The sequence below is a fragment of the Staurois parvus genome, unplaced genomic scaffold (assembly GCF_062004578.1).
Source record: "Staurois parvus isolate SC_StPar_1 unplaced genomic scaffold, SC_StPar_1.0 ptg000077l, whole genome shotgun sequence".
Taxonomy (NCBI): domain Eukaryota; kingdom Metazoa; phylum Chordata; class Amphibia; order Anura; family Ranidae; genus Staurois; species Staurois parvus.
The window spans coordinates 4,809,978-4,832,122 of NW_028317873.1; the positions used below are offsets into that span (position 1 = coordinate 4,809,978).

The following is a 22,145-nucleotide window of genomic DNA, read 5'->3' on the forward strand; positions in this document are numbered from 1 at the left end:
GGCCGCACAGAATTCGCTGCATCTTCATAGAAGTAAGAATTAATGGCACCCCTGCGTATCTGCTAAAGAGCACCACCTTTTGGCTTTTTGTATCAGGCATACTTTTCATGCTTTTTCTTTAACCTCTCTGGCAGTATTCCCGAGTGTAGCTCGGGGAAAAGTTTCAGTACAGCTACAGTAGAGCTACACTCAGGCTTACCATGCGGCGCTTCTCCGCGATATCTCGATCACTTACCTTGTCCTGCGCTCCCGCGATGTCCCTCCTGCAGTGTCCCCGGCAATGTAATCCGGCGGATGCCGGCATCTGTCTTCTGGGTTCTGTCCCCTGCGAGCGTCGGGATGTACAGGGGGACGGAACGGCGGGAAATTTGAAAATGACAAAAAGTGACATTCACTAAAATCACATAGTATAACATTACTGTATCAAACCATTTCACATACATTTTGTCCCGAGTGCTTTGCCCGGCGCCCTGCCTGCATTTTTACTGTTCTTTCTGCCTGGAAACTTAGAAAAGTCCATGGCGTCCAAAAAGCGTCCCTTTAGGTCAAAAGCGGTTTTAGACCGGCTAGAGAACAGCGATAGTAAATCAGAACCTCTTGCAGAATTGAGTGATAATGATTCGTGGGGGAAATTCGTCATCAGACACTGAAAATGATTTTGCGACTTTGCTCAGTGATGTGCGAACTTGCCGCTATATTTGAAATTTCAGTGTTTTTGGTTTGATTACATTATTGAGTTAAATTTATTATTATATTATTATTTTTTATGATTATTAAATTATAATTTATGATTTCGTGTTTCAAATTTTTACATACCCGGGATGTTTACTAGACTCTTATCCGGACAGATTTGAGTGAGTTATTTCTAAATATTACTGGCCTACAATAAAAAAAATACATATTTCCATGCAAAAAAATGTACCGCTTTGAGCACAGAAATATGGACATAATCAGACCGCTAGGAAGGTTAGGTTGATTAAAGTATGCACTAGGGTAGAGTTACAAAAACTGGAGTGTGCAAAATCCGGTGCAGCTGTGCATAGAAACCAATCGGCTTCCAGGTTTTATTACCTTAGCTGAAGTTAGAAGCCGATTTAATTTCTGTGCTGAACTGCACCAGATTTTGCAGCCTTCAGTTTTAGTAAATAACTGTAATTGTGCTTTCATGAAAGTGTAGGTGGCCAGGCCCAGGAAGGGGAACAACCACCGTAACTAATATCAATGTCCTGGAGGAGAAAATTTTACAAATATGCACACACAAACACGTATTACTAATGTACAGGTAATAAACACTCTCAGGGGAATGCTTTAAAAAGGATCAGTAAAGAACGCTCTAGTAGCAGATTTGTTGATAACATGTTTATTTAATTGCAGTTGAAATGGCAAGAGGTCTGCCAAGTGTACTTGTGTCTTCTAGCTTGTGAAACCAGAGATAATTCTGTATATTGTGTTACGTCTTGTGACCAAAAGAAGACTTTAAGATGTTGATCGGTTTCTTTGTTACAGTTTATATGAGTATAGTATGTGTAGAAACGTTTATCCAACAACTTTAAATTCATTTTGTCAACTTTTTTTGTTTTACAAAATATTTAATGCTGAAATAAAAAGAACACATTATACAGTATCAAGTACTAAGACAAGTAAATAGTACATAAAGAACATAAAAAATATTTGTGCCTTTTGATACCTAGGCATTACTACTAAATACAGTCAGGTCCATAAATATTGGGACATCGACACAATTCTAACATTTTTGGCTCTATACACCACCACAATGGATTTGAAATGAAATGAACAAGACGTGCTTTAACTGCAGACTGTCAGCTTTAATTTGAGGGTATTTACATCCAAATCAGGTGAACGGTGTAGGAATTACAACAGTTTGCATATGTGCCTCCCACTTGTTAAGGGACCAAAAGTAATGGGACAATTGGCTTCTGTTCCATGGCCAGGTGCGTGTTATTCCCTCATTATCCCAATTACAATGAGCAGATAAAAGGTCCAGAGTTCATTTCAAGTGTGCTATTTGCATTTGGAATCTGTTGCTTTTTGCATTTTTTGCGTTTGCACTTTTTAGCGCTTTTCAGCATTTTTTTTTTTTTTACCAAAACAAAAATGTTGTTTTGGTAAAAAAAAAGTCCAAAAACTACGGTTTTCTGCGGTTTACCGCATTTTTCAGCGTTAGTGTTTTTACAGCTGAAAAACTCCTCTAGAAACTCACTAGTCCTGGGCTTTTTTTCCAGCCAAAACGCCCCTGCCAAAAAACGTTGATTTCAGTCTATGTGTGCAGATAACATGCTGGAGGGTTTACTGGCTGTAGAAAAAAATGTCAAAAGCTAAAAACAGCCGCTGTAAAAACGTCCAGTGTGCATGAGGTGTTAATTTACTGCTAGTTATTAATGTGTAACTTATGTGCTCCCCTTAAAAGACTTCTGTTTAGCTATTGGAATCCAAATTGTAACAAGTGGGGTTTGCACTTGTAATTAGTGAAGAAGCAAACAAAAATTGTACCATCATGTTCTTGTATGACCTTTTATATAATTATTCTTCCCTCTTCATCTTCCAGGACATCTCCCAGGACAGCACATGAGAGAGAGGCTCCTCCCACCTAAAACAGGAAGTCATCCACAATCAAATAAAGAGCACAGTTACCTAGTGTCCTCAGTATTTGTGTTTCCTCCGGCCTAGTAGGAACCTCAGAATGGTTTGTTATTCTTCCCGCAGGCCTTCGTGCTAGTTGCAGGGGCCTCCTAGTATATTCTTCCCTATGATTCCCAGGACAGTGGACCTAGAGGAGTCGCATACAGTATCTGGTGTTTTCTAGGCTACTTTGGTAAGTATTCTAGCTGTGGGACCTTCCCGGCCTATTCCATTCTCCGTTTTCCCCAAGATTCCTTCTACCCGGAGCAGAAGCAGCTATACCCGTGGGCGCTGAGGCTCTAGTGGAACCCTCCCTTTCTCACATTTGTTCAAGCTCCAAATCCTTGGTGGCTGGCTGAGCTCCTGATGTTTTCTGCTGATTGGGATGGATGGGACATGGCTGCTGGCTTCCCCAAATCTTTTGGAGGGAGAACCGCATAGCTAGGGCAGGCTCATACTCCACCCATCATTGAGGCCAGAGCAGAGGCTTCTGGAGTCCCTGACTATTTCCAGATAGGGGGGCACATGTCTGCTAAGCCAGGTGAACTATGGTGCGCAGGCCAGGACAGAATGAAGCCTGCTATGCCTCAGAACCCCCTGAATGGGCAGCAATATGGTGGGTTTGTGTATATACCCTGGTGCCAGCATCCACAGACACCAGGGAAAGAGTGCAAACGGGTGGGGGATGGAATCTGAATCTTCCCAGGAGTATTAAAGCAGACTTCATCCATTCAGCAAGGCTACACCATGCAGTCTGATTCTGCCTGACAGCTGCTATGAATCTGGCAGATGGCTCCAAGGTAGGTTGGTTGGATTTTTTCCCTATAACTCTCCTACTATACACGTACTGTAGGGAGGCACAGTGGGGTTACCCTTAGGAGGAGGTCCTCTCTTTGAGTGTTGGTTGCTATGAGTGTTTGTGTGCCTCTTACAAGCACAGAGCGAATGTGTTCCTGTCCACCGTTAGTGTGGTAGTTTGGAGGCAGGGGCCCTAAAATATTTGGTTATGTCTACGAGCTGAAGCTGTACCTAATTCGGATTGTTAGTAACCGCTATGCACTTCAGTTGGTGTGCTCAGCTTTAAACATCTATCACCTGGAGTTCCCTTGGTTCCTCCACTGGATCATTGTTTGATTGGTAGACAGAGACTAGGCTATATCTAGCACATGTAATTGTGCAAAATGTTGGCTTTGTGTCATAGGCATCAATTGAGTCTGATTTATACAGTAGTATATTTATACAGTAGTATAAACTTGTATAACTGGTTGTGTAGCTGGGGTAACAGGCCATTTTGCTGCAGATGCAGACTGTTCATTCATGTAATACGTACCTTACAGCACCAATATACTGTATGCAGGGTTATGGGCAAGAATGTTGGCTGTAACTATCGTATCTTGACTTGCTATCACTCTGACCCTTACACCTAAATGGGTATGTTTAAAGCAGGGTGCCAGCAGTGAAGGTCAATGGCTAATTATCAGAGTTTTTTAGAATGTATGGGACAAGACAGGGGTGTCTGCTTTCGCCCCTGTTGTTTGTCATATCTTTGGATCCGCTCTTGGCAACAGTACGACGCAGTCTGGATGTAAAAGGGAAACCGATAGGAGAGAGAGAACATAAAGTGGCAGCATACGCTGACACTATCCAATCTAATGAGCATAATAAAATATTGTGGAGATTTATCAAATTTAAAAATCAACCCGTCTAAATCAGAGATTCTTAATGTTCCAATAATTGAAAAAAAGTTTTGCAGAGAGAATCCTCCTTCGCATGGAGGGAAAGAGAACAAAAATATTTGAGAATAAAGTTAACCTCGTCTTCTAAGAATCTATATAAAATAAACTACTTCCCATTAATAAATGACATAAAGGTAGAATTGAGGAGAATTTTGGTTGGACCACGCTTTTGGATAGGATGGATAAATCTGGTAAAAATCATAATTGTTCTGAAAATCCTATATAAATTTCATATGCTACGCATACAGCTTTCAGGAATTTACATTAAACTAATTAAGAATATGATACTGAAGTACATTTGGGGGAAATAAAATGAGAATAAGTTATGAAATGCTGTGTAGAGATAAAGAAAATGGGGGTTTAAATGTACCGGACTTTAAGAGATATTATTCTGTATTGTTGTCATGTATATTTGATTGGAAATATAGTGCAATAGGGAAACGTTGGGTCAATATAGAAAATACATTAAGTGAGACACAATTCGATAGGATTGTTTGTTTGCTACATCAGTGTCGTAAATTGGCTCAAAGCACAAGCACTTCTACATAAAATGTAATTAAGGTTTGGGAGATAATTCATAAACAACTGGGATGGGAATTTAATTCAATGCTAATACCATTGGTGGGAACAGACTTCTTCCCACCTGGGAAGGAAAATATTTCCGCTAAATGGATAAGGAAAGGGAATACACAGTTAAAAGACATAATGGGAAAAAGGAGAAATATGTTCCTTTCAGGAGCTAAAAAATAAAAAGGTTTTTTTTTATGTTAGATAAGTGGCGATATTTTCACTTAAGACAATTTGTTGCAATGCTACCAAAGCCATTAAGGACAATGGAGAATTTAAACCCATTTGAACAACTGTTTAGTGCAAGAAAGATACGGAAACATGGTACTTCTCATTTTTATAAAATCCTTTCTGCAATAGCAGAATCTTTCCCCGTCGTATATGAAAGAATGGGAAAGAGAACTTGGAATATCATTCAACGAGCAACAAAAAAAAAGAAAACTATTACATTAACACATAGGGCTATAGATAGGAAGGTGGTGGAAATGAATTATAAATTTTAACTAGGTGGTACAATATACCAAGTGTGACACACATATATGTAGAGAAATCACCTATGTGTTGGAGGGGATGTGGGATTAAGGGTACAATGGCACATATATGGTAGGATTGTTCTAAAATACAGGTATACTGGGAAGATATAATTCACTTAGCATAGGAGATTTTGGGGACTAATATCTCGAAAGATCCAGGTATATGCTTATTCCGTATAACTAAGATTACAGCAGAAAAATATAAGAACCTGATGATATTCCATTTAATAAACGTAGCAAAGGGATTGATACCCAAATTTTGGCAGGAACAGGAGGCACTGAAAATAAAAGATTGGATAACGAGGGTAAATTATATTTATATGATGGAGAAACTTTACCACATTGAGATAAAAGATAAAATGGAGAGATTTAAAAAAAGATGGGTAAAATGGGATGAGTTTAAAAGATCCAATGAATATATTGAACTGGTAGGATTAGAGAACGATGAGAAGAGAGGACAGGTATAAAAAAAAGTGAGCAAATACTAGACAGGATGAAAGGAAAGCGGAGAAGGATGTCCCGAGTAATAAAGGGAGATGAGGAACTGGGAGATAAAGGGGAAAAGAAATGGGTAAGGATGGTTGGGGGGGGGGGAGGATTGGGACTGGTTGGGTTTTGGGTGAAATGGGAAAAGGAAAATGTTTCTTTGTTTGTAATCATGAGTATTGTGATTGATTTTTGTAATATTGAACCTAATAAATATATTAAAAATAAATAAAGCAGGGCTCCAGTCAAAATGTAAAAAAAGTAAGTCAGCAGCTACAAAAACTGTAGCTGCTGACTTTTAAAAAACAGACACTCGCCTGTGCCTTGATCCAGCGTTGTCCTTTCTGCAGCCGATTTCACCGTCCATTCTCTTTCCCCGCACCGGCATCTTGAGTGTGGGTACTCAGCTGTGATAGCATGCGGCTTCACAACTGGATGTCCACTGTGCATGTGCGAGTAGTGAATGGTCCCATAGTCTTCTGGGACCTGTCACGTGCCCCAAAAGACTACGGGGGGAGGACATATTCTGCTTCCGATCGCCTAGCCTATTGCAGCAGAAGTGGGAGCAGGTACCCGTCATAATCTGTTATCCGCTCCCCAAAGGTGCCAATTCTTAACTGGGAGCAGGAGGCGAGCCTTAAAGCAGAACTTGCCCTTTTTGGTAGAGCTTCGCTTTAAGTTCAGTACTATGTCTTCAAAAACATTTCATTTACACAGCTGTCCTAACAAAACAGGTATAGCAAGTCAATACAAATGGTCTGTTACTGTTAGTCTCTTAAAGTAGTGATAACTTAAAGCAATAGTAAACTGCTTAAAAAAAAAAAATCCCCTGCAAGGTAATGTCATAATGTGCTAGTATGCATTGCATACTAGCACATTATAAAAGGACTTGCCTTAAAAGGAAGCCCTCCAGCGGCACGTTGTCACCACTTCAGAGACTTCCATCTTTACCCAGTCCTTCTTCTGGGTTCGCGAGCTCCGGCCATCTGACTGACCAAGCCGTGATGACGTCACTTCCGTCACAGCGCAGTGCTCTGAAGGAACGGCACAGGTATGCAGTTTCTTCAGAGCTCATGCGCCAGCTGTTAAAATCTCTCCTAAACGGTGCACGTTTGGGAGATGTTCATTTTACTTACAGGTAAGCTTTATTATAAGCTTACCTGTAGGTAAAAGTATAATAAAAGAGTTTACTACCACTTTCATGTGCACCAGTATCGCAATGTACCATATGGTGCTGGAGTGGAGTCAGACTTCAATAACTGGGCAGGGCACCTGTCATTTGTAAAATTGTCAGGTTCATTATTTACTCAATTCCTTTTCGCTTTATATTGCATTTAAACGTAGGTGTTTGGCTATACAGAACACACATATTGTTGCCGTACCTGCATTCAGAGTGGAGAAAGGTCATAGGTATGGGCATAAGCATTTTGGATATGTATGGCATTGGAGCAGAAATCTCCTAGATAAATACAAGGGCCAATTAACTAGATCAGTGGTCTCCAAACTGCAGCCTGGGGGCCGGATGTGGCCCTTTACTTGCCTTTTATCCGGCCCTCGGGGCACTGATGCAAGACACTATTCCTTTCCTCCCACCACTGATGGGGCATATTTACTGCTACTGACACCAACGATGGGGCACTATTTCTCCCACTGACACCAACAATGGGGCACTGTTTTCCCCACTGACACCAACGACGAGGCACTGTTTTTCCCACTGACACCAACGGTGAAGCACTGTTTTTCCCACTGACACCAACGATGGGGCACGGTTTCTCCCACTGACACCAACGATGGGGCACGGTTTCTCCCACTGACACCAACGATGGGGCACGGTTTCTCCCACTGACACCAACGATGGGGCACAGTTTCTCCCACTGACACCAACGATGGGGCACGGTTTCTCCCACTGACACCAACGATGGGGCACGGTTTCTCCCACTGACACCAACGATGGGGCACGGTTTCTCCCACTGACACCAACGATGGGGCACGGTTTCTCCCACTGACACCAACGATGGGGCACGGTTTCTCCCCAATGACACCAACGATGGGGCACGGTTTCTCCCCAATGACACCAACGATGGGGCATGGTTTCACCCCAATGACACCAACGATGGGGCACGGTTTCACCCCAATGACACCAACGATGGGGCACTATTTCACCCCAATGACACCAACGATGGGGCACTATTTCATCCCAATGACACCAACAGTTGGGCACTGTTCCTCCCACTGACACCAATGAAGGGGCGCTTTTTCTCCCCCTAATACCAAAGATGCGTTGTTTACTCCCATTGATGTTGGGACAATTTCTACTCCCAGTGGCCACAGTCCGGCCCCCTGAAAGTCAGATGGACAGTAAACTGGCCCTATGTTTAGAAAGTTTGGAGACCCCCTGATCTAGATGTTCATAGGTTTCACTTGTATGATTATTATGTGCGGTACAGGTTATCATTGTATCTGAATGTCCATGTATATCGCTCATATGCCGTTTAATATTATTTACTATGTATGGTATAGAAGAGCTGTAAATGTAGGCTTTGTAGTCGCTGTTTGATACAAACCTGACTGCATTTAAATAAACAGGAAAGTCTCAAAACACCTTTCCCTAGAGGAGAAGATGGTGGCCAGGGCCTAGGCACATGCCTAGTTTTGGTGATGTAGGTTTTTCCTGCCTTCCTTATTACTGCCTGTAAGGACCCAGAAATCCCTACGGGGGAGGCAAGGTTTTGCCCTACAGCCGTTAATAGTCAAAACTGTCATGGTGCTACTATGCTATACAGACAGTGCAAGACTTCTCATAGATACTCCCAGTCTACAGTAATCTAATGCTCCAGTATCCTATTCTGTACCATCAAGACCACTGCATGGCTTGGTGGCTTTTCAGCAATCCAGCATGTCTTTTTCTTTTGTACGCTGTTGGACAAGGACATTCTTTTTAGGATTGTGTTCCAAGTGGAGATTTAGCCTTCATGAAATCGCACTATATGCTTATCCCAGACTGGTTACTTGTTATAATAGAGCTGAAGGTCTGAATACCCAAGCTACAGGCTTAGGTATTGATGATTCCTTCTCTATTTTCAAACCCATCCTAAGATAGGAAGTGAAGCCATACTATTTTATCTTAAGCAATCCAAATGATGGGGAAAAAGTAAAGTAGCTGTCAGGGATCGCCGCGGCGCTGGTCCCGGCGCAGGCGCAGTATGCTGTCCCGTGCGGGGATGCGGGCGCTAGGTCCTGGCCAGCCGTGGCGACGGAGTTCGCACATGCACACTGGCGTTCGCGGGTGCACGCCTGGCACCAATGACAGCGCAGTGCGCGGTATTTAAATCCCCCCTGTGCTGTCGCTGGTTGCCGTATGGTCTTTCTGATATCCCTGTTCCTGAACCTGTGTAATTGTGAGTATTGCTGACTCGGATTGCCTGACCTTGCTGATTTCTCCTGTCCTGACCCCTGGCTTGCCTGACCTCGCTCCTGGATGCCCCCTTGTAGATCTGACCTCTTCTTACTGACCTGGCGTGTGACCCGACCATTCTCTGCCCGCTGCTCTGTACCGCACCGACCCCACGGCTACCGACCCGGCTTGTCTGACTTTGCACTTGCTCATCCATCCGTCCATCCCGCCGGGATCTCCTGGCCTCCTCACGTCAGGCTCTCACCCTGCAGGAACCTCTTGCAAGCTCCTCTACCACTGGGGGGTGTACCCAGTAGCCGCGACCTGGTCTCAGTGCGCTCCAAGTCCATCCCCACCATCAGGGGCCCTGGTGAACAAGTGACCCGGGACTTAGACTCCACTCTCTGGGGAAACCTGACCAGTGGATTACTAGAGGTGTCACCAGGTGGTCCCTTACAGTAGCCTTTTGGTACTGTTCACAGGACTCAAGTCTGTTGCTTGGGTGTCTAAGAACACCATAAGCAGATGGATCACATTCACCATCTCGGGACACACTGTACATAATTTTGAAAGTAAAACCTCCCAGTGCATTTGGGTCATTTCACAGGTCTTTGGCCTCAGCATGGACAGAGAATAAGTGGTTTTGCCTCAACAGCTCTACAGGTTTAAAACCTTGTCCACTTTTCATGCAGTGTTTTAACACATCCGAATTGCCCTGATGTCCTTTCAGGTAAGCCTTGCAGAATAGTTCCTGGAAGCAGGAGCCCCATCATAATAGGTTATTTCTGTAATGTCCTTTCATGTGCTGTCCTGGAAGATGAAATGGGAAGACAAGAGTTAGTTACCTGGTAACTCCATTTCCATTAATCTTTCAGGACAGCAAGAATTCCTGCTGTATATTCTGTGTTGTATTGAGATATTATGTTATTTCATTAGTTGCCTTTTGGTTCTCCCTTACTACTGAGGAAACTAGGTAACTGTACTCTTTTTATTTAATTGTGATTGATGTGATTCTTGTTCTAGGTGGATGGAGCCTCTCTCTCATGTGCTGTCCTGGAAGAGATATGGAAATTGAGTTACCAGGAAATTAACTCTTGTTTTCTCATTATTATTTTTTTGCTTTCTTTAGGCACACAACACCTGAGAAGTTTTTTGTGGAAGCTTGTGATGATGGAGCAGAGGATGTCCTTGCTATTGACAGAGTGTCAACAGAAGTTGCTTTGACAGGTAGTTACAAGTTTAGTAAATATGAATTGCCTTGCTGCTTAGCTCAAACAATCAGACACACATTAGAGGGAGTAGTACAGGGCCTTATTTCTAAAAAATAAATTAATAAAAAAAATTTGGGGCAGTTTACCAAAGTATACATGCAAGTTTTAGTCTTCATTTCTTAACTAGCCAGGAAAAAAGTATTTGAAAGTCTTTCTTTTTCTTTAAAAATTGCCAAACAAATTCAGAATAATATTCCTCAACATAAAATTTCAAAGAATTTAAGTATATCATCATTTACAGTACATAATCTTATCAAAGGATTCTGAGAATCTGAAGAAATCTTTGTGCTCACGGAACAAGTCTGAAATGCATTATTGGATGCCAGTGATTTTCGGCTGCTCAGATGGCACTGCATTAAAATCGTGGCTGATTCTGTGATGGACATCAATGCCTATGAACACAGTTTGCTGTGCCATACAAAAATGCAAGTGTTGCTAAACCGAGGACCCTGCATTCACTCTATCAGGTCTCCCACAGTACACACAATATGGAAATGCAATTATTTTAGTAAATATAAACTGCTAAATACCTTTTCTCATCAGCAGTATATAGCAGTCTTGTGACTTCTATCGGTGTCCAGCTGAGCTTGTAGGAGGAGTTTTTATTCTCCTCTGACTGTCCTATTAGGCTGCATAACCCCTGACCCTCTGCCTGGACAGTGCTGATTGGCCCTGGCCTGATCACATGCACCCTCCTAAAGAATAAAAAAACTCTAGCCAAACACACTAAACTGAGCATGTGCAGAGTGGCTCCTAGAGCTCTGTACTATGAGCAGATGGATTGGGTACTGTAAAAGATGGGAAGGATCAGAGAAGACGGAATCAAGCAGCCTTTTTACAGTGTGGAGGATTAACCCCTTAGGTTCCACATTGAGTATAACAAGCATGCTTTATTGCATTTGCAGACTGATTTTACTGTTGCTGGTTTAGTAACGCTTTAACCACTTCAGTTCCAGAATGTTGTCCCCTCTTCCTGATCAGGCCATTTTTTACTATTTGGCACTGCGCTATTGTAACTGCTAATTGCGTAGTCATGCAACACTGTACCCAAATGTATGTATTTTTTTTTGCACAGAGTTTTTTGGTGTATTTGATCACCACTAGGTTTTTTTTATTTTTTGTGATTTTAAATGAAAAAAATACCAAAAATTTTGAAAAGAACAATATTTTCTACTTCTAAAAAAATATCAAATAAACTCAAATTTAGTCATACATTTAGGCTAAAATGTATTCTGCTACATGTCTTTGGTAAAAACAAAAATCCCATTACGTGTATATTAATTGTTTTGTTTGAATGTGGTTTTTTTTTTTGGATCACTTTCAATGTTATCATAGGGAATGTAAATATCCCCTGTGATAGCAATAGCCAGTGACAGGTTCTCTTTTTTTTCTTTTCCTTTTTTTTCCATTCTGAGAAATCTGGTGTCTATTAGACTCTTGATCTCTCCTCTGCCCTTAAAGCATCTGATCACACCAAGATCGATGTGATCAGATGCTCACCCAATTTAAAAGTGATGCTGTTTATATCCATCGAAACCAAAATGATGAAATGCCCGTAGCTTCCAGTTTTGTAGACCATAGAGATGATTGGTGCCATTCTGGTCTCCCATCAGCTCTATGGTCAGCCGGCTGAACTGATGCTGCATTCTCGGGTTTCCTTGTGGGACGAGAAAGCCATGGAAGGCGACGGGAGTGGGGGCTTGTAAAAGCGATCCAGCAGCTAATTAGCCACTAAGATTGCTTTTACATGAAATGATTCAGTCTGTGGACCAATATCACCACAATTCATTCCTTTTTGTAATGCCTATGCTAAGGGTTAGGCCCAAAAAAGGATTACATTCGGAAACTTGATAGTTTTCCATGCAAATTATCTGGCAAGAGCTGAATTTGGGTGGGCGGCGATATATTGTGTGTGTGTGTGTGTGTGTGTATATATAGGGGCTAAACGCTAGTGTTGGCAGTGAAGGGGGCTGATCCTGCTAACACTGCGTTTTTGGAGACACTATACTAAGGAGGCACTAGTATAGTTCTGTTCGTGATCAATATATTGATCTGTACAAACACTATACTAGTAATGGGGGTGAACAGCTACCTATAGCATGAGTGCAATAGTGTGCGGGCAATCTAACGCTAGCTTACCCTGGCTGGGAGGGGAGCTTACAGACGCTGACGTTATCTGATGTCGCTAGGGGCGGTAATACAGTGATCAGTGAAAAATTCTGTATACTGACACTGTACTAATGGCACTGGCTGGGTGATGGGGTGATCAAAGGGTTAATAGGGGCGATCAAAGTGTTAAATGTGCTAATCTAATCTGTGTGTGTAAAATGGGGTGGGGGGCACACGCATGCCCGCTCACACCCGGAAATAGAAAGCAATGTACGGGTACGTCGCTTTGCCCAGAGCCATCGCTCACTCGCACATTGTGGTCAGTTGGCCAGCAAGTAGTTAAAAGTAAAAACCTTAAAAAAATGTTTATTCAATTTCTCAGTATTTTCTTTTCTTTACTTTTTTTTAAAAAATAGTTTAATCAGAGTAGTTCAATTTCATAGTAACAGTAACTCTGAGGGAGTGATCAGGGATTTTTATTTTTATTTATTTATTTATTTTTTTACACATTGCATTGCACTGGAAAGGGTTAGTGCTGAAAGATATATCCAGGTTTTTGAGCAGCATATGCTGCCATCTAGGCAATGTCTTTTTAAGGGAAGGTCTTGCATATTGTCATTTTTGTGGGAAGGCCTTGCATATTGTCTTTTTAATGGAAAGGCCTTGCATATCATCTTTTTCAGGGAAGGCATTGCATATTTTAGCAGGACAGTGCTAAACTGCACACTGCATCTATGATAACAGCATGCCTTGGTAGCAGAAGAGTTCAGGTGCTTAACTGGACTGCCTGCAGTCCAAATATTTCACCAAATGAAAATATCTGGCACGTCTTGAAACATAAAAATATGACAAAGAAGACCCAGGTGTTGAGCAGTTAGACTCCTATATCAGGCAAGATCGGGACAACATTCCTCTCCCAAAACCCCAGCAGCTGGTCTCAATTCCCAGACATTTCCAGAGTAGTGTTAAAAGAAGAAGGGGTACTACACAGTGCTAAATATGGCCCTGTCCAACTTTTTGAGACATGTTGCTGCCATCAATTTCAAAATGTCCTTATTTTTTCTTAAAATGGTAAATTTTTTCAGTTTAAACATTTGATATGTTTTCTGTTTTCTATTGTGAATAAAATATGGGTTTATGAGATTTTCAAATCATTGCATTCTGTTTTATGTAGATATTACTCTGCGTCCCAACTGTTATGGAAGTGGGATTGTACTCTTGTACTGTCAAGACTCCTTTCTAATACACACGGTTAGCTGCTGTAATCTCCACACTCTTCTGTACATTCTGTCCTCTGTCATATCCTCTGCACTCCTCTCTTACACATATTGTTTGCTGTCATGCCCTGTGCTCTGCATCAGATATTTCCTGCAGTTATATCCACTGCACACCCCCCCCCTGCACATAATGGCTGCTTAGACACTTGTTTATCAATGTTTGTAATATTCCCAACCTTGCTCAATCTGGAACAGGCACATTTGTGCTTGTAAAGTACCTGTGAAATAATTGTTAAAAAATACGATGCGTATGCAGGGGTGTATTTACCACAAGGCAAGCAAGGCATTTGCCTAGGGTGTCATTTTTTTAGGGGGGCAGCACTGGCCCCTGGAAGAAGAGACATGTGGCATGGGGACCAGGTGGGATGCGTTATAGGCTGCGGGCTGATTGATGGTGTATACAGAGCCCAGCTGTCATCCCTGGGGATGGCCAGAGCTGTGAAGGTGAGTGTCTTTCTCTCTGTCGCTGGGGGAGAGGGGGGTTAGTGGAAGGCTGTCTCAGGTGGGGGACAAGGCAGAGGTGTTGTTGGTCACTGTCAGGCTCTCTCCGTGGGGGGGTCTGGTGTTGGTCAGTGTCAGGCTCCCTCTGTGGGGGGTCTGATGCTGGTAGGTGTCAGGCTCTCTCTGCCAGGGAGGGGGCGCCCATTTTTAGTGTTGCCTGGGTCACCACAAAACTTAAATACACCACTGTGCGTATGCATGTTAATGTCTTTGTGTTTAAGACATTTTAAGCAGTACGAACAGGTCATAGTTGACTTGCTGGTTTCATTAGAATTATTTACACTTGTGTTTGCATACCCTGGCAGAAATTGTGAAATTTTGGCATTGATATCGAAAATATGACTGATCAAGCCAAAAAACTGTCTTTTATTTAACGATAGTGATCACATGAAGCCATTTGGTATAACAGTTGTTTGGCTCCTTTTTAAATCATAGTGATCATCCATCGTGTTCGAAGAGGACCTTGACATCTAACAGGTAGTGGGCTGTCCACAGTGCGTCCGTAGGTGGCTGGTAAGGCCTGTACGGCTAGGAAATGTTCTGTCACATGTCGGGCAAACATATGTGGGCACCACTGTTGCAACATTTTCAGCTCTGGCTTTGCAGAGTGCTCTCTTCTCTTGTGCTAAGGTTGTTCTTCTCTCCTCAAATGTCTAGCAGCCTTGGTGGATCAACATGCGCCATGTCAATCGATCTTGTACCAGGATTTCCCAAGAGGCGATGTCAATATCCAGGGACTTGAAGGAAGCTTTCAATGTGTCTTTGTATCACTTCTTTTGTCCCCCGTGAGATCGCTTTCCTTGAGACAGCTCACCATAGAGGAGCTGTTTAGGGATGCCATGGTCTGGTATCCTTGCAACATGACCTGCCCAGTGTGTCTTGGCTTTCATCAGCAGGGTGTGAATTGATGGCAGGCCTGCTCTGGAGAGGACTTCTGTGTCTGGTACCTTGTCTTGCCAACAGATCCTCAAAAGTCTGCGGAGTCAGGTCATGTGGAAATGGTTCAATTGCCTAGCATGCCTTCTGTATAAAGTTCAAGTCTCACTGGCATACATCAGGGTAGTTAGCACTACTGCTCGGTAGACTTTGAGCTTTTTGGCAAGGCTTATTCCACGGTGATCCCACACAAATTGGTCCACTGCTTGCAGCTTTTGTCCCTTCACTGTGATGGTAGGCTCTTGGTGTTGGGCTTTTGGAGCTGGCTGATGCATCACTTTAGTCTTTGTGCTGATGAGGAGGCTGAAGTTGGCACATGCTGCTGCAAATTTGTCCACACTAGCTTGCATTTTCTGCTCTGATCCAGCATTCAGGTCATCAGCAAAAAGGAGGTCTCGTAGCATAGTCTCCTTTACCTTGGTGATAGCCTGGAGTCTTCTCAGGTTGAACAGTTTCCTATCGGTCTCGGTCCTGTATCTCAGGCTACCTCCCAAGGAACTGTTCTGGAAGGCATCTGACAGCATGGCTGAAAACGTTATGCTGAACAGGGTCGGTGCCAGCACGCAACCTTGCTTTATGCCGTTTGTAACAGGAAAGGCCTCTGAAGCTTCTCCGTTGTCCAAAAGATGAGCCATCATGCCGTCGTGGAACTGACGTACCATTTGGATGAATCTTTCAGGGCATCCAAACTTCGACATGATGCACCACAGACCTTCACGACTGACAGTGTCAAAAGCCTTGTTGAGATCCAGGAAGGTCGTGTACAATTCACGGTTCTACTCTTGACACTTCTCTTGGAGCTGTCAGGCTGCAAAGATCATGTCTACAGTGCCATGCTCTTTGCGGAAACTGCACTGTGTTTCGGGTAATAAACCCTGTTCCAGGTGGTCAGTCAGGCGGTTCAGCAATACTCATGCAAGGATCTTGCCTGCGATGGAAAGCAGTGATATTCCTTTATGATTATCACAGACTTCTAGTCGATTCTATTCCTCTTGTAGAGGTGTACAATGGATGCATCTTTCAGTTCCTGAGGAATGGATCCTTGATTCCAGAAGGACTGGAACAGCAGAGTGAGTTTGTCGACAAGCACTGCACCGGCATCCTTATAAACTTCCGCTGGGATCGCATCAGATCCTGGGGCCTTGCCACTGGACAGCTGGCTGGTAGCCTATAGGGTTTCAGTCTTTGTTAGTGGTGCTTCCAGGCTGTGGTTGATATGCGCCTGGGTCATTCTGTCGATCACCTTGTTGTTAATGGAAGATGGGCGGTTCAGTACAGATTGGAAGTGCTCAGCCCAACACTGTAGGATCAGAATCTTATCAATAATAAGAGTTGCACCATCTGAGTCTAGTAGAGGGGAGCTCCCTGAGGGTTGAGGTCTGTACAAGGATCTGAAGGCTTCTTAGAACGATTTGGCATAATTTCTATCAGCAAACATCTGAATTTCGTCTGCTTTGGCACTCAACCAGGAGTCCTGCAAATTGCAAAGCTTGCTCTGTATGGTCCTGCGAGTGTTGTTGAAGGCATTTTTCTTTGCTGTTGAGGACGGGTCGTTCTGATAAGCACAGTGAAGACAGTGCTGTTGAGTAAGTAGGGCCTTGATCTCATCATCATTTTCGTCAAACCAGTCCTGGTGTTTCCTGTGTGAGGGCCCAAGAACCTTTAGTGCAGAAGAGTGCACAATATCCCGGAAGCATTATCAGTCCTTCTCAGCATTTCCCTCTAATTGCAGCTCTGAGAATTGATTGTCAAGATCTTCTGCTATTGAAGCTGCTGTGTTGGGGTTCCTCCGTTTACTGACGTTAATCCATTTCATCACAGCTTTGTTTCCCTGCGGACTTCTCTTTGGCTTGATGTGAAAGCTTAATTTGGAGATGATGAGCCTATGGTGAGTCCAACAGTCAGCACTCGGCATGGCCAGCACTTTGTGGTCAATCTGCTGAGGGGGTTGTCTTGAAGCGTGCGTACGTTCCATGTGCCAGTAGTGAGTGGTGTCACCTTATGTTTTCTTTGAAGTTTTTTTTATTCAACCACATTAAATGAGATCACCTCCAGCTGCGGTAAACTGTCCAGGGTTCTGTGATGCAACAATGTTTAGGGCACCTTTTCTAGCCCCTCCTCTTGCTATGGAGGTGAGCAGTGTGGTCCTAAAGAGGGCTGCTCAGTCACTCAGGTAGACGCCGATTCCAGCTGTTGCTTTGGTCAACAGGAAGACTACCATTAGACCTGAGTCGTCTGAGTGCAGGTCCGCGTCTAAAGCTCCCAGTGTATCCACACCTGCTGCTTCATCGCTCGCCCATTGCTGCAGGTCTTTGAAGATTTATGGGAGTTGGGGGATGTCAAGACTTGTGCGTGAATTGGATTAAAGTGAGGGAGAGGTGCGCATAGTCAACCTCACTCTCTCTTCCCAGATTCCATCTTGCTCCAATGGCAGGACAAGAGCCGAGACAGTTGGAGATGGGTTGGGTGCAGTGGTTGACCAGGGTGCCTTTGTGTCTTGCCGTGCTCTTAGCGTACCACATCACTTACGGAGACCGCCTTCATGAGCATTGTCCAGTTCTAGTAGATTTCATCCGCTCAATCCTCTGGAATCTGTCTTCACATGCTGGGAATAGACAAGTCCCTATCTCACCGAAGGTCAAAGACCCAACGGCTATTCTCAACCTGGTATGTCCAGCCTGTCGAAGCTGTTGCCCGGGGTGTGGCCGCTGCCCATGCTACAGCTACTAGGAGCCACAAGTGAGAGCTGAGTGACAGGTGGGGACCAAAGGTGGATGAGCTGCCCTGGAAGGACATGACCTGCCCTTATACCAGATGTGCTACCCCTCCCTGCACATGCCATACGCCCCTTTTAACTCATAATGATAACAGAAATCACCCAAATGGCCCTGATCAGAAGTTTACATAATCTGAAATGTTTGGCAATTACGCACAAAGGTTAAGATTACTATTAAAGGTTAATTTCCCACATTTGTGGCTTTTCAAAATTGCAATTAGTGTCTGTGTATAAATAGTCAATGAGTTTACCTCTCAATGGTATGCACTGAGGCTAGATACTGAGCCATGGAGAGCAGAAAAGAACCGTCAAAAGACCTGAGTAACAAGGTAATGGAATTTTCTAAAAGTGGAAAAGATATAAAAATATATCCAAAGCCTTGAATGTGCCAGTCAGTACTGTTCAATCACCTATTAGGAAGTGGAAAATTCGGGGATCTCTTGATGCCAAGGTCAGGTAGACCAAGAAAGATTGCAGCTACAACTGCCAGAAGAATTGTTCAGGATACAAAGAAAAACCCACAGGTAACCTCAGGAGAAATACAGGCCGCTCTGGAAAAAGATGGTGTGGTTGTTTCAAGGAGCACAATACGACAATACTTGAAAAAAAATTTGCGGCATGATCAAGTTGCCAGAAAGAAGCTTTTACTGTGCCAATGCCACAAAAAAGTCTGGCTACAATATACCCGACAACACTTTGACACGCCTCACAGCTTCTGGCACACTGTAATCTGGAGTAACAAGACCAAAATAGAGCTTTATGGTCACAACCATAAGCACTGTTTGTAGAGGGGTCAACAAGGTCTATAGCAACAAGAATACCATCCCACTGTGAAGGCTTGGGGAATCTTGTGAAAATTGATGGCTAGATGAATACAGCATGTTAACAGAAAGTACTGGCAGACAATTTGCATTCTTCTGCATGAAGGCTGAACATGGGATGTTCTTGGATTTTTCAGCATGACATTGACCCTACGCACAAAGCCAAGTTAACCCTCTAGTGCAGTGGTTCTCAACCTTCCTAATGCCGCGACCCTTTAATACAGTTCCTCATGTTGTGGTGACCCTCAACCATAAAATTATTTACCCAGTAATTATAATTCATGAAGTGTCGTTTTACCTTCAGTACTGCTGCTTTCAACACTGTAGCTGCTTTCTACACTGTAGCTGCTCTTTACACATCGGAAATATGTGTTTTCCGATGGTCTTAGGCGACCCCTGTGAAAGGGTCTTTCGACCCCCAAAGGGGTCACGACCCACAGGTTGAGAACCACTGCTCTAGTGGTTACAGCAGAAAAACGTGAATGTTCTGGAGTGGCCATCGCATTCTCCTGACCTTAATACAAGCCACTCTGTAGAGATCTCAAATGTGCGGTTCATGCAAGACGACCAAAGACTTTGCATGACCTGGAGGCATTTTGCCAAGACGAATGGGCAGCTATATCACCTGCAAGAACTTGGGTCCTCATAGACGATTACAAAAGACAGGATGCTGCCATTGATGACAAAGGGGGCAATACACAGTATTAAGAACTAAGGGTATGCAAACTTTTTAACGGGTCATTTCATTTGATTACTTGTTGCCATACTTTGTTTTATGATTGTGCCATTCTGCTATGACCTACAGTTGAATATGAACCCCATAAGAAAACAAACAAAATGTGTTTTTGTCTGCTCATTCATGTTTTAATTAAAAAATGATACATAATGGTAGCAATTCTCCAAGGGTATGCAAACTTTTGAGTACAACTATAGTGTTTTGGTTGGATTATGTTTGATGGCAATGTAGTGATTGTGTGGCCACTAAAACTGTTTTTTGTTTTTTTTTTTTTTTGCAGCGAAGAAAGACATACCTCCATCAGCAATTACAAGGCCAATATGTGGTATTTTAGGTACAATTCGACTAGTTGCTGGTAAGTTGCTTATTTATAACAATATTTGTGGGTAATGACTAGAAAAAGGTTTATATATTTTGTCACCTAAAATTTTTACAACTTTTCATGCAGCTTTATTGATTTCTCACATAAAATAATCAGGATCTCAGAGAACTTTTACGATAAACCAGACAGTTTCCACAAAAACCAAACAGCCCCCAAAACATACATAATATATTTAAAAAGATGGCAAATACACTCACCGGCCACTTTATTAGGTACACCTTGCTAGTGCCAAGAAAATATCCCCCACAGCATTACACTACCACCAGCCTGATCCGTTGATCTAAGACAGGATGGATCCATGCTTTCATATTTTATACATCAAATTCTGACCCTACCATCTGAATATCACAGCTGAACCAGTCTGCTCATTCACCTCTGACATCAATAAGGCATCTTCTTCCACACCACTACCGCTCACTGGATCTTTTCTTTTTTTCAGACACCAGAGATTGTTGTGTGTGAAAATCCCAGTAGATCAGTAATTTTTGAAATACTCAGACCAGACTGTCTGGCACCAACAACTATGTCATGTCAAAAGTCACTTAAATTCCCTTTCTTCCCCATTCTGATGCTCGGTTTGAACTTCAGCAAGTCGTATTCACCACATCTAGATGCTTAAATGCACTGAGTTGCTGCCATGTGATTGGCTGGTTACCAATTTGTGTTACCAAGCAATTGAACAGGTGTACCTAATAAAGTGGCTGGTGAGTGTATATGCTGATCAACTATATAAAGTCATAGGAAGCCATGCTGAGAACCACTATTTGGAAGTCACCCTCATATCCCTTTCTTGCACTTATACTAATACATATTCCGCAGAACTATTAGAAATTACAGAACACACAACATACTCTTCTGTCATAAGAACTTCAACACAACTTTTTTTTACCGTCAGTTATCTACTACAAACCTCCATCTACATATATACATCCAAAGATGTCTTGTACAATAGCTATAAATCTGCACAGGTTTATTCAAGAGCTAACATTCTCACTGTACCAATCTCCAATGTTTTCTTTATTTTGTTTTGTTTTAGTTGTGCAAAAGCATTTTTTTTTCAATATATGTATTAAAATAGAAATTACTTTAAAAAAGACCTCTTAGCATTTCTGGCTGTGGCCATCTTGAGTAAGGGCAGATGATTCATGTAGCATATACTTCCTGAAATCAATCTGCCCTTAGCTTATGGATGCAGACAGGAGGGTTTACTTAGCTGAGAAACCTCCTCCTACCCTCCTTAAAGCATCTGGGGTGTATAATGTCATTTGCCTAGGTCAGTGGTGGGCAACCTTTTTTTTTTCAACTGAGCCAAATCTCGCCAAAACCACGATTGAAATTTATTTTGAGAGCCACATTTTTAAAACTGAAAATACATAGGATGGTACACTGTTTTTAGTTTCAATAAGTTTTTATAGTAATTCATCCCCCATAGTAATTCATCCCCCATATAGTAATTCATCCCCCATATAGTAATTCATCCCCCATATAGTAATTCATCCCCCATATAGTAATTCATCCCCCATAGTAATTCATCCCCCATAGTAATTCATCCCCCATATAGTAATTCATCCCCCATATAGTAATTCATCCCCCATATAGTAATTCATCCCCCCTATAGTAATTCATCCCCCACATAGTAATTCATCCCCCATAGTAATTCATCCCCCATATAGTAATTCATCCCCCATAGTAATTCATCCCCCATATAGTAATTCATCCCCCATATAGTAATTCATCCCCCATAGTAATTCATCCCCCATAGTAATTCATTCCCCATATAGTAATTCATCCCCCATAGTAATTCATCCCCCCTATAGTAATTCATCCCCCCTATAGTAATTCATCCCCCCTATAGTAATTCATCCCCCACATAGTAATTCATCCCCCACATAGTAATTCATCCCCCCTATAGTAATTCATCCCCCCTATAGTAATTCATCCCCCATATAGTAATTCATCCCCCATAGTAATTCATCCCCC

The 22,145-nt window shown here is 42.6% G+C and overlaps 1 protein-coding gene across 1 annotated transcript in view; it reads left to right on the forward strand.

The window, feature by feature from the left end:
- SACM1L (SAC1 like phosphatidylinositide phosphatase) overlaps positions 1-22,145 on the forward strand; it is a 173,962-nt gene that overhangs the window by 16,324 nt on the left and 135,493 nt on the right. Inside the window, exons 2-3 of the mRNA XM_089669479.1 lie at positions 10,486-10,583; positions 20,064-20,138. Of these exons, the coding sequence (XP_089525605.1) occupies positions 10,486-10,583; positions 20,064-20,138 (173 nt within the window). The remainder of the gene's footprint in view (positions 1-10,485; positions 10,584-20,063; positions 20,139-22,145) is intronic.